Raw genomic sequence first — 16,749 nt, 5'->3', positions numbered from 1 at the left:
GTTAGTTGTTGCAGCAAAACAGGAAAGATTATCTTATCAAAATTGCACATGATAGAAGTTTGGATAAAGTGTTGCTATGTTGCTACATCACTTCCTGCAGGTATCGAGATTATAGGAACAGTGATGACTACAGTTATTCAATCCATTTTTGGCATGTTTTTGCAGCTCGTCTTGCCTTCCTTATCCTATTTGAGGTAAGTGTTTTAATTGCAAAAGCACATGACATAGTTTTTCTTATTCAGGATAGAATCCCAGCATGGTTAGCTTCAGCTGACTCAAGATGTGAGTTTGAAGGAACACTTAAGTTCCCTAAAGGTAAATGTTTACTAGTCTCATGTAACACTGCACTAGACGCATGTTAAGTCTCTTTCAGCAAACTATGACTTATGGTGTCCTTCATCAGATTTCTCCTCCTTATAGGTGAAAGAGTTTCTCAGAAAAAATTTACAGCTGCACGAGCATTGTGTGAATTTCTGGTTTTCATTGTTAAGACCAAATAAATATTGAACAGATGCCTTTGCTGCATATGTGAGAAGAAATTAGGCCTACAAACAATTGTCTGTGGTTCATTTTAACAGCTCTATAGCAAGAGAAATTTACCCTGTTTCAGGGTAGCCCTGGGGCATACCTGCATGGCATGGGACACTGGCTTTTTCCATGGACTTCAAAATGTTTATGCAAATGGGGTTGCCATTTTAACTGTTGTCCAGGCAGTAGACAGGCTAAACCTGCTTAGCTCTAGAGATGAAACAGCAGCCTTCAGTCTATGGCTTTCAGCCTAGGAACAGAAAGTTTTGCCAGCTAGCATGAGGAAGCTACACTTGGTCTTGGCTGCATTTCACAGGATTATACAAAAGGCCTGTGTTGAATTGTAATGTGACATCACGGCAGATGGCCTTTGGACGTGTCTCAGTGATGGGTTCATAATGCTTCCCTTTGCAATCAGTGGCAAGATTTAGATGCCTTGTAGCAAGATCTAATGTAGACTCGTGTTGTTTAATAACCATGATATAGTAATGAACCAGTTATATGTCGAAGAAAACGTCTGCAACATAGACAACATAGTTTCTAGTTGGAAAAGAAAATAATTCAGTGACTTCTGGGGTATTTTCTGAGCATTCTGTGAATAGCAATGTGTTTCATGGGATAAAAATGCCAATGTTCCCAGCAGTATGCGTATGTATAAGATGAAATGTATTCCATAATATCCAAATACCCAAAACCAGAAAACATAGGTTCACTCAGGTGAATAGCTGATAGACCTCATTTGATTTTTAAAAGGGTATAAGTATTAATTCATTTATTCTAAAAATACTACCACTGTTATTTCTCACTGAAAAACAAAAAATAAATGGCTGGGAACTCCAAAAATTGAGAAACCAATCTTAAATGAAAACACTTAAAAATGTAACTTGCATTACAATATAGCACTAATGATGGCTGTTACGTGCCTTCAAGCTCACTCTTGACCTATGGCAGCCCTTTCATAGAATTTTCTTGGCAAGATTTGATAAGGGGTTTACAATTGCTCTCCTCTGAGGCTGAGAATGTGACTTGCCCAAGGTCACTCAGTAGGTTTCCTTGGCAAAGCAGGAATTCAAACCTTGGTTTTCCAGTGTTCTAGTCCACTGAAACCAATATACTCTGCTTGCTCTGCATTAATGGTCTTAAAGGAATAATTTTCTACCTCAATCACAATAGTTTTGGCTGATGAAAATGTCTCTCAGATAAGTGTTATTCTTTGTCCATGCTACAGACAAGAGCATTTGCTCAAATGTGTCAGTCATCCATAATAATAATAATAATAATAATAATAATAATAATAAGCTTTATTTATATACCGCTTTTCTGTGGACGATCAAAGTGGTTTCCATGAAAGCAAGTTCTACATGTGATCCACTGACTGCTAGTTTCCATATTTGTTCGCTACTGCAGAAATGTGTATGTGTTCTGTAGAATGCTGCTATTGTATGCTAGGTCTTTTGTTAGGTGACCTTCCAGCTCTAAGCTGGTGAAAAAATTGTTTCCCAATACATTTCATCCTTTGTGAAAATATGGTTCAGTTACTATTGTCACATTACTGTAACCAGGCTGCCTTATGTTATTTTAACGTATGAGCACTTCCATCCCATTTTATGACATTTCTTTGTTTACTGGACATATACAACCAGAATGGGCATTACCTCAGACCTCAAGTTATGTATCAGTTATTAATATAAATTCCCATGTGTACCACATACAAAGCTGCTCAACAAACAGCCCACATCTTTTCAAAAGCAGCCAGTTTATCTGTGATTCTTCATATTGCTATTTTTCCCCCTATTGTTGAACCTTAACTGCCTTATGTCTGGGCACAATCTTTTTAGCTTCATTGTTGCTCTGAAGTGTCAATGCTTTGAGACTGGATGCCACATGTTGTCCATGTTAGACCCTTGCTAGGAGCAGTAAGCCAATGTAAGGAGCAGTAAGCCAATGTAAGGAGCAGTAAGCCCAGGATACCTAAAGGACCGCCTCTCCCCGTACAATCCGCCTCGCACCCTCAGAACATCTGGGCAGCAATTGCTGAAGGTGCCTGGGGCCAGGTTGGCCTCTACTACAAGAAGGGCCTTCTCCACAGCTGCCCCAGCCCTTTGGAATACGCTGCCCACCGAGCTCCGCTCATCTACCACCCTGGCCCAATTTAGGAAGGACCTTAAGACCTTCCTATTTAAACAGGCATTCCCCGATTAAGATCCTGCGGGCCTCCCTCCTCTTCCGTGGCCATGAGGACGGGCTATGGGGCTTTTATTGCTGTTTTAGTTGTATATTGTTGTTATGTGTTTTTAACTTTGTATTGTGTGCATGTCACACTGTTGTAAGCCGCCCTGATCTTCTTGGAAGGGCGGGATAGAAATAAAGATTTTATTTATTATTATTATAATGTATGTGCTCCAACCGTGATGTCAAGGGGCTTCCACACATTACGTTCCTCTTCTCTACTTTGAAGGACTCCTCTCATTATGTGACCTGAATACATGCTACATCTCTATTTGTTTCTTTGATTATGTGGTAAAGAATATTTTCTGTGATGAGTAGTTAAACATTTCTGTCACTGTTTCTTTGTTTGCATTCTTCTTGGCTTGGAGTGTTCTGAAATTGTGTTTCTGGTTGTTTTATGGTGTATGTAGATGTCTGCACTGGGTCCTGAATTTCATAACATCAGTATTCTGTTTAGTTCATCTGGGCAGGATCAAGTAAATGTGGATTTGCTGCCCTCCCACCTATGAACAATGGGGCTGCGGTACTGGGGCGGGTTATTCTCATGTGAGCACTTGCAGCAGCTTCTCTGCATAGTTTTTCAAGCACAAAATGGCCTGGAATATTACATTGTATGGGATGAAAAAGTAACTGAATAGATTTGTTGGGACAATTTTTTCCACCAACTTTTTAAAAATTAACTATACATGGCACTCAGGGCTGAAACTCATTGTTTGAAACCTCTGAGGTGATCATGTTGTATAGTGTCTACCTTGCAGGCCTAGTACTGGATGATCTCTGAAACAAAATGTGATGCTGCGGTATTAAGATGTCCTATCTGGTAGGATGAAGGTTAAATGGTGCAGCTGGCACTGAGTACTGTCAGTCATTTGCCTAGATTAGCAGATGGTGATTGCAATCTGTTTGCTGTGAGGAGTGAAATCTGATCCACCCATTGGTTTTTTGCAGCATGTGGCCCTGTGTATCAAACTGATTGCTGCTTGGTTTGTTCCTGATGTCCCCAGGAAGGTGAAGAATTGGCATCTGAAGGAAAAACGTAAAAGGTTGTTGGAAAGACTCAGGTAGGTGTCTTAGTTTATATTGAGTATGATCATCCTCAGAGTCAAACCAACTGTCCCAACAGGATATGTGTGTGTGTAATTGGAAAAGACACTGAAGAGCAAAAACATGCAACTGAGCACTAAAGTCAGAATTGTTCAGGCCATTGTATTTCCAATTACCATGTATGGATGTGAGAGCTGGACAGTAAAGGAAGCAGACAGAAAGAAAATCAACTCACTTGAAATGTGATGCTGTACTTAAGATTCCATGGACAGCCAAGAAGGCAAACAAATGGGTTCTTGAACAGGTCAGACCACGGCTCTCCTTGGAAGCAAAGATGATCAAGTTGGTCACGTACTTTGACCACATAATGAGAAGGCATGAATCACTAGAAAAATACAATAATGCTAGGAAAGATGGAGGTAGAAGAAAGAGAGGAAGACCACAAACCAGGTGGATAGACTCGCTCAGGGAGGTTATGGGCAAGGGCTTGCAGGATCTGGGCAAGATAGTGGAAGATAGAGATTCTTGGAAATGTTTCATCCACAGGGTTGCCATGAGTCAGAACTGACTCAAGGGTAGCTAACAACAAAGGAGCATCTTGAATTCTGGAATATTTGCATATACATAATGAGATATCTTGGAGATGAGACCCCAGTCTAAGCAAAACATTCATTTATATTTTGTATCCACCTTATGCACATAGCCTGAAAGTAATTTTACATACAATATTTTAATAATTTTTAAAAGTTTGTGTATACATTGAACCATCAGATAGGAAAGGTGTCACTATCTCAGACACCTTTGTGGATGATTTTGGATTTTGGAATATTTTGGATTTTGGAATTCCTGATAAGGGAGGCTCAACATGAATTTAATATTCCTGGGCTTATAAAGGTTTGTGAGTTATTCATTTTCTCCTCCTCTGCTTCCTTGTTCTGTTTATTGGTCATTCATCTTGTTTCAAGTGGATAGGCTATAAGACAGTCATGAAGAAGTTCAGTTGCTTGAGTACCCTTTCAGAGTGAAGCTGAAAAATACAATAAGTTTATTCCAGGATTTAAAGCTGTACAGATGCATTTGATATTCTGTGGCTTTTTAAAAGACAGCTTTTATAAGCTGCCAAATTGAAATGGTTTACAAAGTTTAAAAATATTTAGTGAGCTGTTTTTCTTCCTTCTCCTTGCTTTTGTCATTCACTAGATGGAAAGAATGGGCCAAAAAACAAACAAACAAACAAACAGGTTGCAACACTGAGGAGTAGTAGCAAGAAACTCAGCAATAGGCCTCAGCTGGGGCCCAGCTGTGTCAGTTTATAATGTTGCACCAAAGTTGCCACAGTTAAAACAAGAAAGGGCTCCTGGACCATTAATAGTTATATAGAAATGGGAATTTTAGCAGTGTTTCTTGTTACAGTAACAAACAGCACCTGCTGAAATTCTCAATTCTGCACCACCATTAAGGGTACAGGGACCTTTTCTAGTTTCCAATCAGGCAACCCTAGGTGGACCTGAAAGAGTGAGCTCACTGATCGGACAATTTTTCCTGTAAATTACTTGACAGAATTTCATAGTAGTGCTCAAAGGAAGGTTAGATATATCTAAGCAGGCAACTGGAACCATTCATGTAGGCAACACAAAACAGATAGATCAAAACCCTGTTATTTTGCCATTGGAAGACAAATACCACTGTTGCCATTTCTTTAAGTAAGCGATTTCCAAAATTGATGCTATGCCCCCCTGGGGGGGCACAGTAGTAAGATCCAGGGGGGCAGTGAAGGGGAAAGGGGGCAGCAGGGAGGTGGTGAGGGGAAAAGGGAATGGCAGGGCCTTACATTTAAAGTATTATGGTGTAAGAAAGACAAGGGGAACCAGTGGCCTTTAGAACCATGGTGAGGATGGGGGTTGCATGAAGATGCTTTTTAGGGTTCCTTAAAACCAGCATGAAGCCTCTCTTCATGTGGTGGTATGTCCCATTCTTCACCTGCCCATGAGAACTCACTCTCTTAGCCATATCTTTCACTAGTAGTGGCAGGAAACTCTTGCAAAGGTTGGGTGCAAGGCATCTTTTCTGTTGCTTGGAGTGGCACCATTTGGGAACAGACTGACTGGAGCAAGGAATTAGAGCAAGCAGCAGTGGGGAAGAAGCAGAAGCAAAAAGGAGCTTTCAGGTTTGAGACCCTGCTTAAGCTTCGTATGCTCCATCCTGCTCTTGCTTTCTTTCATCAGGCAGGCTGAGAGAAGAGATCTCCATGTAGCCTGAATATTTTTTAATGTACAAGAAAATCCTTGATTAATTTTTGGTAGGATGGTATCCATATAGTAAGTGTTCAGTGTGGTATCTTGAAGTGCAAGATTAGATCATTCCTTTGCCTGTTAAAATTATTTAAATATTTTACTTTCTCTTTTTTCTTTAATAAGCTTAGAGTAGCATTCAAGTGCTCCTTGTGGCTTGCCAACTAAATACTAACAAAATCCATGTCTCCTTAGATTCACCCTTCATTAGGATTAGAGGCTTTCTAAATGCTACAGATTAAAGCTAAAATCAAATAATTGTTTCTGTATATTTTAGGGAAATGGATGATTCCACAGAAATCTAGTGAAATGTAAAGGAATGTCTTGGGATCAAGAGAAGAAATCCTAGAACCAAGTGCCTAGCAAAATCATGTTTGAAGGCTCTGAAGATGCCAGGTGAACTCTGCAGGTTTAGCTTGATCTATTACGTAAACTGTTCTTGGTCATTAACTCAGCAGTGAAATGTAACAATGCAAAGAAATGTAGTGTTTGTAGGAAAAGTGAGACTAAATGACAATGTGAGTATGAGGTAGAAACAGATGAGAATGTTTATGCTGTTGATAAAACAAGACCTTGCAGAAAGACTAAACGGAAGAATCTCAGAACTGACAAAACACATACACAGCTCCCTCAGACTTACAAAATATATCATAAATATAGTTCATCAGTCAATGGGAAATCTATTAGCTCAAGGGGGATACAGATGGGCAAAAGGGGCAGTGAGATGCCTCCCCTTTCTCCCACGGATCATTGCTGTGGCAACCGCATGTTGCAGCAATGATGCACCATGAAACACAGCTCCTTTCTCCACCACTGCGAAGGTACCATTAGTGCCCTGGAGTGTTGTGGTGACGTCCCTTGTGCACTGCGCCATTTGGATGTGGTGCACGAGGCATGTTATTGGCGTGCGCATGCCAAAATGGTGCCTGGACAGTGTGGTAGAGCTTGGGAGCGTGTGGACGCTTCACTCTCCCGAGCCCTAAAATCAGCCCCAGACCAGCGCTTTGCGTCAGTCTGTACCAGGCCTCACACTCAATTCACATGGGTATATCAGCACACATTTTTGTTCCTCGATTTAAATAAAAATATATGTTTGTATAATGTATATTCTTGCAGCAAAATCAAAAGGCACATGTGCTCATTACCCCTCTTTTTTTAGTTTTTCCTTCTTGACAGTAATCTCAACAAAGACCCCAGCCACCACAATGTTACTAAGGTATCAGTTCATAAAATTAGTTCAATTAACTACCTACCTCACTAAGATGATGGAAGGCTTAGTGCAAATCAAAAAAGCATTTTAAAGCCTTGTTGATATTGTAAACGTGTCCTGATCCTGATTTAAGAAAAATGCCCTTAATCAAGTTACAGGTGGAGCACACTCAACCATGGCAATTTGTATACCTGACTTTTTCACATATGTACCCAAACATAAATGTAATTACTATAGTAGCTTTCCTTGGAACCTTGATTCAAAATGCTGTTGGAACCCAGTTTCTGCATTTCTGGCCAATCCAGAAATGGTGTACAGATGTACAAGGACAATATAGCTTCCTTGTTAACTCATCCAAGAGATATTAACTGATCACAGAATGCTGTATTTACATAACAGAAGTTGTAGCAGAGCATAAGGGCATTTTAGTGGCTGTGTATAAAAGTGAGTTTTAGCAGGTGCACCACAATGTCACACATGTGACAGAAGTTGCACTGGCTTCAATTCATTTTTTTGTATGATGACTGTGTATTTTACTGCATTTGATTACTGTGTATAAACTCTTATGTGTTTGATATCCCTTTGCGCCTCTCTTCTAATCAAGTTACAAAGTATAGTAAGAAAAGCATCAAATGTCAGGATATTTTCAGTGTTCCAATTGCTTTTATCCATTGCCTTTGTACTATATACATTACCTAGATCAACTGAATTAATACTGAAATTGTTATTTAACATTCTCACTCTTTCATTGAAATTCTCTCACTTTTTATTGTGTGCTGATTTTATTACATCCTGCATGTATTGTTTAAAGTTACTTATATTGGAGCAAAATCATAAGCCAGAAAAGTTCATGTTAGGCTGAAGGACACTTCTGTATTTTTACCTTGAGCAGAATCTTGATTTTAGGAAAGAGTTTTAACTGTTGATTTCAGTGACCACAATTACTGTATATTCCCTGGTCCTGAAGTCTCTCTTGCAATTGGGACTCTAGACTCAAAAGATCATGCAAAGTCAAAATTACCTCTAGGTGCCTAATACACATGGATCTAAATGAGAAGTATCAATGGTTCAGTTTTTTCTTCTTTAGCAAATTCTACATTTCACTGCAAGTTAAATTTGGACAGCAAGAATATTGTTTGAAATCCAGTGGATTCTAGCTATATACAGTACAGTATAATATACTGGAAGGTTTTGCTCAGGGAATCACTTTTAAAGCTGTGTCTGATAGTAACATCAAGATTAGAATTTTTTTGCACTGTGGATTATTTGAATAGGAATCCTTGCCTGTTGAACTGGGAGCCTTAATTTAATTTGAAGTTCCTCTGTCTTTTTGATTTTATGTTTCTCATCCTGTTTAAAGCTGTACTTTTGAAAGAAAACACACTCCAATTTTATACAATGTGTTAATTTTTATTACATGGAATTTTATACAATAAACTTTAAAAAAAGAAGTGACAAGTTTGAAACAGAAAGAGTGGACTGACTTTATTTTAGCATGGTCATAGCTGGCAGGACTCTTGTGTTTTCTTCAGAGTGCAGCAATTTGGCAGTGATCATAGGCCAGAAGAAGAAGGGAAACCTATGGTTCGCCATCATCCCTGAACATGTAGGGCTGCCATATTCCAGGCCTCATAACTGGGAAACTAATTTGCATATTATGCAAATTATTATAACTATTAATTTGCATTCTGATTATGCAAATTCAATACATCAATCATTGCACTTTTTCTACCATTATGTTTCAACCTCATTACCAGTACCAAACTCTCTTTTTCTTCCCCCCCTCTAGCTGGTGTGAAGAGAGGGAAGCTCCCAAGCAGCTCCAGAGAGTAAAGGGACTGTTTGGAAGCCAAGGTCCACCATGCTACCTAGCCCTAGGCTCAAACCACTGACACAGTCAGCATACAACACAAAGCCACCTCTGCTTGCCTCCTTTCCTTTCCCACCTTCTGGGCCTATTGGGGGGAAGGGAAAAAGAAGAGAAGAATAAGGTGGCAATGCTACACCTGTGCAGTAGCAACCGAAGCCTGCAGGACAGAATGAGGTTCCCGCCAGTGCTTTCCACTGGTTCAGCCCACCAGAACATTTTTTTAGTCCCTTCAGTCTGGGATTTTCCAGGACAAATAGCAACCTTATGAACATTAATCGTGCTGGCTAGTGCTGATAGGAGTTGGGAATCCATTAACATTGGTAGGCACTACCTCAGTACTATCGGAAAGTAGGTCACTAAAGCTTAGAGACTGTTGCTCTCTTTCTTCCATGCTATAAAACATATATTTTACAATGTTGTAACTAACAACAACATTTTTAATAATATGAAGATGGATTTAAATCTATGCTTTTTGTACAAATCAGGATTTCCTCTCTTGATACCAAGTTTCCCATAGTCTCTATATAATATGTCTAGGCTTGTCTGCACGGGCTTAAAGAAATGGCCCTATCCGATTTGGGAACTCACCTATACAGATTATACATGTGTCTTAAATGGCGGGAAACTGAACCCATGCCATGCTCTGGGGCTTAACACTGGAGCATAATAAATCTCTGATTGCTCTGGTTCAAGCTGGAAAAAGTGAATTATCACATCAGTGTACAAACTGTGTGCCAATATGAAGATGAGGGGAGGGGCCAGGTGGCCACCAGCACCATTGCTGGCCATACTTTTTTTGTTGCCTACCTGTTAATTGGTTGCACAAGTGGTTAGTCACACCATTGACCCATTGCACACCTAGTGAAGTGAAATGATCACAAACATCAGATTACCAGCAATAAAATGATTTTAATAAAAACATTTATTAAACTGGCTGGGCCAACAGGGAGGCATGGGAGGGAACATGGGGAGGGCCTGACTGGGTGTCACCCCATGCAGTCCACACCACCCCTAGTGACACCGCTGGTTTGAGGGAAAGGTAGGGTATAAATAAAATAATACCGTTCAATAACTTGAAATTCAAATTTCTAGGCTTGTTGGCTTGCCAAAGTCAAAGCAATCAAATCTCATAGATATCATTTGTCAAGCACTAAGAGGAAGAAAATGGCAAAACCTCCTCTGAGTATTCCTTGCCTAAGAAAACCCTATGAAATTCTTAAGGATGCTATGAGTTGACAGGTTTCTTGAAGGTGTGCGCAATTGTATTTTGGCTCTTGTAGCCAGGCAGGGGAGGAAGAAGAGAGGGTTGATTGGGCAGAGCCAGGGAGCAAGGGGAGAGAGGACCCAGGGGAATCCAAGGGAAGGGAGAATATGCCCCAGGGGCAGGATATAAAAGGTGAAGGACAGGTGGACATGAGGAGGGGCGGCAAACGCGGAAGACGGGGATGCACAGAGGTGGTCATGACAGGGAGAAGCCAAGTAATCTGAAGCCCAGGAAGGGTAGGCTGTCCGGTTACCTTGCAAGGGAGGCATAGCTTATTGAGGGTGAGACCCCACGTAGAAGTAACATTGCCTGACCCAGGAGAGAGGGAGACTTCAGGTATCCAGAGGAGGGAGAGTGGCGGAGACGGTCCAAAGAAACTTTGGAAGGAGAGTGGTGGGACCCACGAGGTGACCAGTGGGAACAACGCCCAGGACCGAAGTTGGAGGAAAAGGCTGAGACAGAACAACTGGAAAAGTGTATGCTGGGAGGCTATACCAAGGAAGAACCCGGAGCTTAGTGAAGGAACTAGAACTCTCAGAAGTTATATGGGTGTACCTTCAGTGACGCAACTGAGGGCCCATTTATTTTCCTAATTGAGACTTAAGCTGTTATTTTGGGCTGTTAATTTGAAGTAAAGTTTGGAGCATTCAGCGCTGGCTGGTGTGCTTTATTGTAACTGAAACCTAAAGTAGCTGCACGTGTGCTGCAGCCATGTCTCAGGGAGTTAACGCCCTGCCCACAGCTCTCAAATGTAAAATAAATTACAAGCCAACCAAAACCTATCAAATATTATACTTCTAGTAGTTTCCAAACTAACTGTTTTAATATTGTAATAATTTAATTCTGTTTTAATGTGCCATTTTTGTATGCTTTTAATTGTACTATTTTTTAATACTGTAATCCACTCTGAGTCCTAATTTGGGAAAAGGATGAGATATAAACAAACAAACAAACAAATAAATAAAATTATAACTATAATTCTTTGAAAGTTATCAAGCGTTCCTGCTTTGCTGTCACCATATATATTATAACCATACACATTCTGCTATTCTTTCAGCAGCTAAAATGGTCACCAGACTGTTCACAAGTCTATTGTCCTGGTTCTGAATTGACCTTTTCAAGCCCTTTATGGATTATGAACAGAGTTAGGGTCTGAACGGTCATCTCTCTCCATACAAGTCTGCAGGTCTGATCACTGAGGTGACTGCTTAAAGCTCTTCTGTGGATGCTACCACCAGCAGTGATGTAGTGGTGATGACTGGAGAGCAGGCATTCTTGGCAATAGCACTCACTTGTGGAAGGTTTTCTCCAGGAGGAAATGTCTGGTGCCCACATTGCTGTTGGGTTTTTTTGGGGGGAGGGGGGACAAAGGCATACTGTAAGAGTTTTACATTTTCAAAAGTCTTTCCTATTTTTAAGGTAACTTTTAGATGAAAATTCAATTGATTAAAATGCTTTCCCTTATTTTATTGTAAATTGTACTTTATTTTGCTGTTGAACGTACTATGGTATCCCAAAAAACATTTACTTGGACATACATTGATCAGAAAACATAAAACACATGATATTCCACTGCATATAAGCCATTGGGAGAGCAGCTGTGATGTGTTGGTTTGAATTCCGGAGACTAGAGTTCGAATCCCTACTCAGCCATGGAAACCCACTGGGTATCCATTCTCTCAGCCTCAAAAGGAGACAAACCCATCTGAACAAATCTTGTCAAGAAAACCCCATTGCAGTGGACCTTTACTTTATATGGGGATCTGTTCCAAACCCCCCTAAATAAAGCAAATTACATGCATGCTCAAGCCCCATTTAGATGAATGTGGCATGCTCTTGTGCTTGGTGCGGTGTGCACGCCCTGAGCGTGCGCACCATTCATCTAAATGGGACTTCCAGTCCGAATGGCCTCAAGTTTGCATATGGGAAGCCCACATATGGGGCGGGCTGACTGCATATGTTTGCTCTAGAGTCTTAAGTTGAAAATGATTTGAAGGCACACAATAACAATCAGCCATTCTAGTATTTAAAAACATCATCTCTCAACAATGAATCAACGCTAGATATCACTAGAATTCTCTGATCTCAGGGCCTGGACATTGTTTTCTGGTCCTCAGGGTGAAGAGGAGGTATCTTACAATGAGTGCATCACCTTTTATGTATATGTATTTTTCTTTGTTAGACTTGGTGTTTTAATTTGAATGGCAAACTTTGTGCAACTCTGATGCTTAATGCAGCATACTTGGTTACATCACCAGGGACTGCCTTCTATGATATCACAAGGGGTTGTCCCTAAGTCTCAGGTGATGGTCATAAGATTTCTGTGCCTATGATAGTCCTGATTTTGCAACTTGCTGTCCCAAACCAGATACATCATATTTAAGAGAACATCTGGAGTGAGACTATGAGGAGAACTTTTGGCACAAAAATTCCTAAAGGCTAGCTTTGAGAATAATTTGGGAAAGCCATTTTTCTACTCCAGTTGTGACAAAAATGTGGAAAATTCAGAAACTCTGAAAGGTAAGATGAAAGCTCTTTCCACTGACTTGTTCTAAACTTGCTCCATGGCAAAACAACATAAGAGATGGACAAGTAACACTAATGCTTTCATCTCTTATAGCTGTGGCAATAGGAGAACAAAGTCCTCTGGACTCCTCTGACCATAGACTTAAAATTACCTGTCACTTGCACCTTTCTGAAGGAATTACAAAAATTGTGAGTTCCCTTTCAGGCTTATGTCCTAGAACCTAGGCCCAAGTCAAGGATAACTTCTTATTTTGGGACATGATAATCTACCTAAGAGACTCGGAAACTGGTACTGTAATACCACACTATTTAAAAATTAACCATTAGCTTTGTCCACAAACACAGTGTAGATTTGTAGTAAGCTGAGGGAATGTACATCTGCCATGAACTTCAGTGAATCAATTTGGAATCAGGGGACTAGTGGTAAGCATTGTGTCATGAATGAGTACTAAATACTGCAATGTTTCTATGCTGAATTTTTAAAAGAAATAAAAGGGCCATTTATTTATACATGCAATTGTAGTTGAACTAGGTTCATAAAAACTGCTGTATCATTGCTTTTTGAAGATACAGAATTCGAATCACTATGAGTTAGTCAAAAGTACTACATAAAACATCAGAAGAGTCATGATATTTTAAGTTTTAAATAAAAAAGTGAAATTCAGCAATGACCTTCAGATCTGCTATTTACAATTTAATGACCTTCAGTTCTACTATTTAAAATAAAATCTCCTATAAATGAGAGTAAAATACCTACATTTCCAAAGTTTTACATCAGAAATGATTTGTTTTCATATCCTCATTGTAAGAGCTGAAGTGTTCTGTAGAAGACAGACAGAAAGGTAGGCTAAGAATTATTGTAAAACACACCAAAGTGTGTTGTTGTCTTTGTTGCTGCTGTGTGCCTTCAAGTTATTTCCAACTTACGATGACCCAAAGGCAACCCTATAATGTGGTTTCTTGAATTTAGTGCTCTGTAGTATTCTGTAAAACAAGGAGAGAGAGCTAAGTTAAGAATTATTGTAAAATATGTTGAAATGTGTTTTATTCTATACTGCTGTAAAAGATCTTGCATCTGTTGCCCTGTAAAAGAAGGAGAGAGCCATCAAAGTGTGTTTTCTTCTGTCCTGCATTTTGACCTTCATACCACTTGTATTCCATTTTTAATAAATGCCATTATACTGAGTGGGCGATACCCTGGTCTTTGGTAACACAGTGTTTAATATTCAGAGTTTGAAATCTAGTCTGTGTGGAATGAATGGAGCGGAGATTCCTTCTGACAGAGTCTGGGTCAGTACAGCAACTCCTATCAAAAGATACATATAATCCAGACAGAATTTTAATGGGGCACATTTAGTAGAAGGGACATCCTGGCACCTGCATCTGAATTGACACTCACTACTTTGTGCCTCTTAATGCTCTTTATGTTACTGGCAGTGTGCATGATAAAAAGTGGTTTATTTTGGAAGACAACGCTTTTAGTGTTGCAATAAATTCTCCCTCTACACAGGATTAGTTTGATGGGCTCATTATTGTCACGTTACAGTCATTTATTTATGCTCAGGAGTACAGAAGCAGGAAAGTGCAATTACACACATCATTAATACTGATTTCAAAGCTTGTCTAATGCCTGCTATTATTACTTCCTTTCCTTTCCTTATTTGAATTCTACTCAGTTTTTGCTCTCCCTTAGCAGTTAGTGCTGTAGAGAGCACTAATAATCCATTACCTATGTGAGACTTCATCTCCCCAAATAGAGTTAATTTGTATATATGGGCCCCATTTATTATTTGCATAATATTGAAGTGTTTCAGAGTCTTTAGTACAGATGCCCCTGAAGCTCTAGAAATCCCCCCATCCACCTCTGACTAATCCTTGCCTAAGAAAAAGTTATTAAATTCATGGGGGTGCCATCAGTAGATAGGCAACTTGAAGGTACACACACACACATACACACTCTAATTTCTTGAGCAGGAAGTTTCAGGGCAACTTGTCAGGGCTAGCTCCCTGTGGAGGAGAGAGTAATGAGGTTTTTTTTATATATATAAATAAAATAAAAATAAAAATTTTATTTGTATACCGCCCTTCCTATGATCAGGGCGGTGAACAGCATACTGTATAAACAATACAATTCATCAATACAATTCAATATATATATTTGTATTGAAATCAATGTTACACTTAGAAGGGGCATAGAGTGCTGGCTTCAGTACAGTATCATCTCTTCCCTCCAAAGAAAGAACCCCTAACCAGGCTACACAATTATAGTACTCTTACACCAGTTTAAATGGCATAGCCCCATCCTAAGGAATCCTGGGATTTATAATTTAATAAAGGCCTTGGCATTTCTGCTGGAGTACTGCAGTTCAGGGGAGTGAATTAGAGAATAGCAACTGGGGGATTTTATGTCTCTTATCAAACTACCAATCTCAGGTTCCATAGGATGGTTCTCTAACAATTAGGCTGTTATCAAACCGCTATAACTGTGCAGTGTGGATATATCCTTGGTGATTCAGAGTGTGAAAATGTAAATTCACTTGCTTTTCTTCCTTAAACTCAAGACTGTTCATATAATCCCTGCTTGATTTTTGATGTTGGTGGCTTTATTTCTGGCACTCTGGACCTTTTTACAGTAATACGACAAACACTAATTCAGAAAGGGAAGTTTTCCCCCAGTATGCAAATCCTGTAATGAGAAAAACCTTCCTCTGATTTATTTATTTATTTGTGCTTTTCACACAGTTGTTAGACACACGATCCTTGACAGAAAATAAACTGGCAACCCAGCTATGCTTGTAAGACTAGCTCTTCAACCCAGCTATGCTTGTAGGATTAGTCTCTTCCTGACAGAAAGCTGACTATTTCCCCTGGTTACCTCCAGGCTATTCAAATATGTAGGCAAAGTATCCATGCAATGATGGGATATGGAATGCTGCTCTACCTTGGTGCTTAAAAGAATTAAAAAGCCTGCTTTTTCCAAGCTAATGTCAACCTAACTGAACTACTGTTCTCATTGTATTCACCCAATGTGGCATGGAGATCCTGGATGGAAAGGATGGGAGTTGCATGGTCTGACAACCACCACCTGATTGGAGAACTATTAAGATAGTTTCAAGATGTAATCTTTTTTTAGGTTTTATTAAACATTATTTAAAAAATACGTAACAAATAACATATCTGGAGACATGGGGCACGGTGTTACCAGTACGCTGATGACACCCAAATATGTTTCTCTATGTCTCCGACTGATACAGGGACTAAGGATGGCATCTCTCCTCTGAATGCCTGCCTGGAGTCGGTAATGGGCTGGATGAGGGAAAACAGACTCAGATTGAATCCAGATAAAACGGAAGTACTTGTGATAGGTCCCTCAGGTCTAAGGAAGGAAATTTGTCAACCTGTCTTGGACGGGGTCACACTTCCCCTGAAGGACAAAGTTCGCAGTTTAGGAGTACTTCTGGACTCGTCCCTGCAATTGACATCTCAGGTAGATGCGACGGCCAGAAGTGCTTGCTATCAACTTTGGTTGATATGCCAACTGCGACCCTACCTAGACCGAAGGGACCTTGAGACGGTGGTACACACTCTGGTAACCTCTTGTCTAGATTTCTGTAATGCGCTTTACATGGGGCTACCCTTGTACCAAGTTCGGAAGCTTCAGTTAGTGCAGAATATGGCAGCCAGATTGGTCACCGGTTCATCAAGGTTTGACCATATTACACCTATCTTAAAAGATCTTCACTGGCTCCCTATTTGCTTCTGGGCACAGTACAAGGTGTTGGTTATT

At 39.9% G+C, this 16,749-nt stretch overlaps 1 protein-coding gene and 1 long non-coding RNA gene across 4 annotated transcripts in view; one reads left to right on the top strand and one right to left on the bottom strand.

The window, feature by feature from the left end:
* Positions 1-8,958, top strand: part of ANO9 (anoctamin 9) — a 76,602-nt gene extending 67,644 nt beyond the window's left edge. For 2 of the 3 annotated variants that reach the window (XM_042465603.1, XM_042465613.1), the window contains exons 22-24: positions 101-194; positions 3,706-3,818; positions 6,370-8,956. In XM_042465603.1, the coding sequence (XP_042321537.1) occupies positions 101-194; positions 3,706-3,818; positions 6,370-6,397 (235 nt within the window). In that variant the 3' untranslated portion in view covers positions 6,398-8,956. Of the gene's footprint in view, positions 1-100; positions 195-3,705; positions 3,819-6,369 lie in introns of all 3 variants that reach the window. The other variant, XM_042465620.1, reaches the window with a different exon arrangement.
* A 1,103-nt stretch (positions 8,959-10,061) lies between these two features.
* On the bottom strand, positions 10,062-14,225 carry LOC121929762. The gene is made up of 2 exons (XR_006103733.1): positions 13,720-14,225; positions 10,062-11,773 (listed from the first exon to the last, which is right to left on the bottom strand). It is a non-coding gene; the product is annotated as an uncharacterized LOC121929762 (long non-coding RNA).
* Between the last annotated feature and the right edge of the window lie 2,524 nt (positions 14,226-16,749).

This window comes from Sceloporus undulatus, chromosome 1, assembly GCF_019175285.1.
Source record: "Sceloporus undulatus isolate JIND9_A2432 ecotype Alabama chromosome 1, SceUnd_v1.1, whole genome shotgun sequence".
In the NCBI taxonomy this organism is placed as follows: domain Eukaryota; kingdom Metazoa; phylum Chordata; class Lepidosauria; order Squamata; family Phrynosomatidae; genus Sceloporus; species Sceloporus undulatus.
Note: the sequence above shows the minus strand (reverse complement) of the source record. Positions and strands in the feature narration are given on the sequence as shown.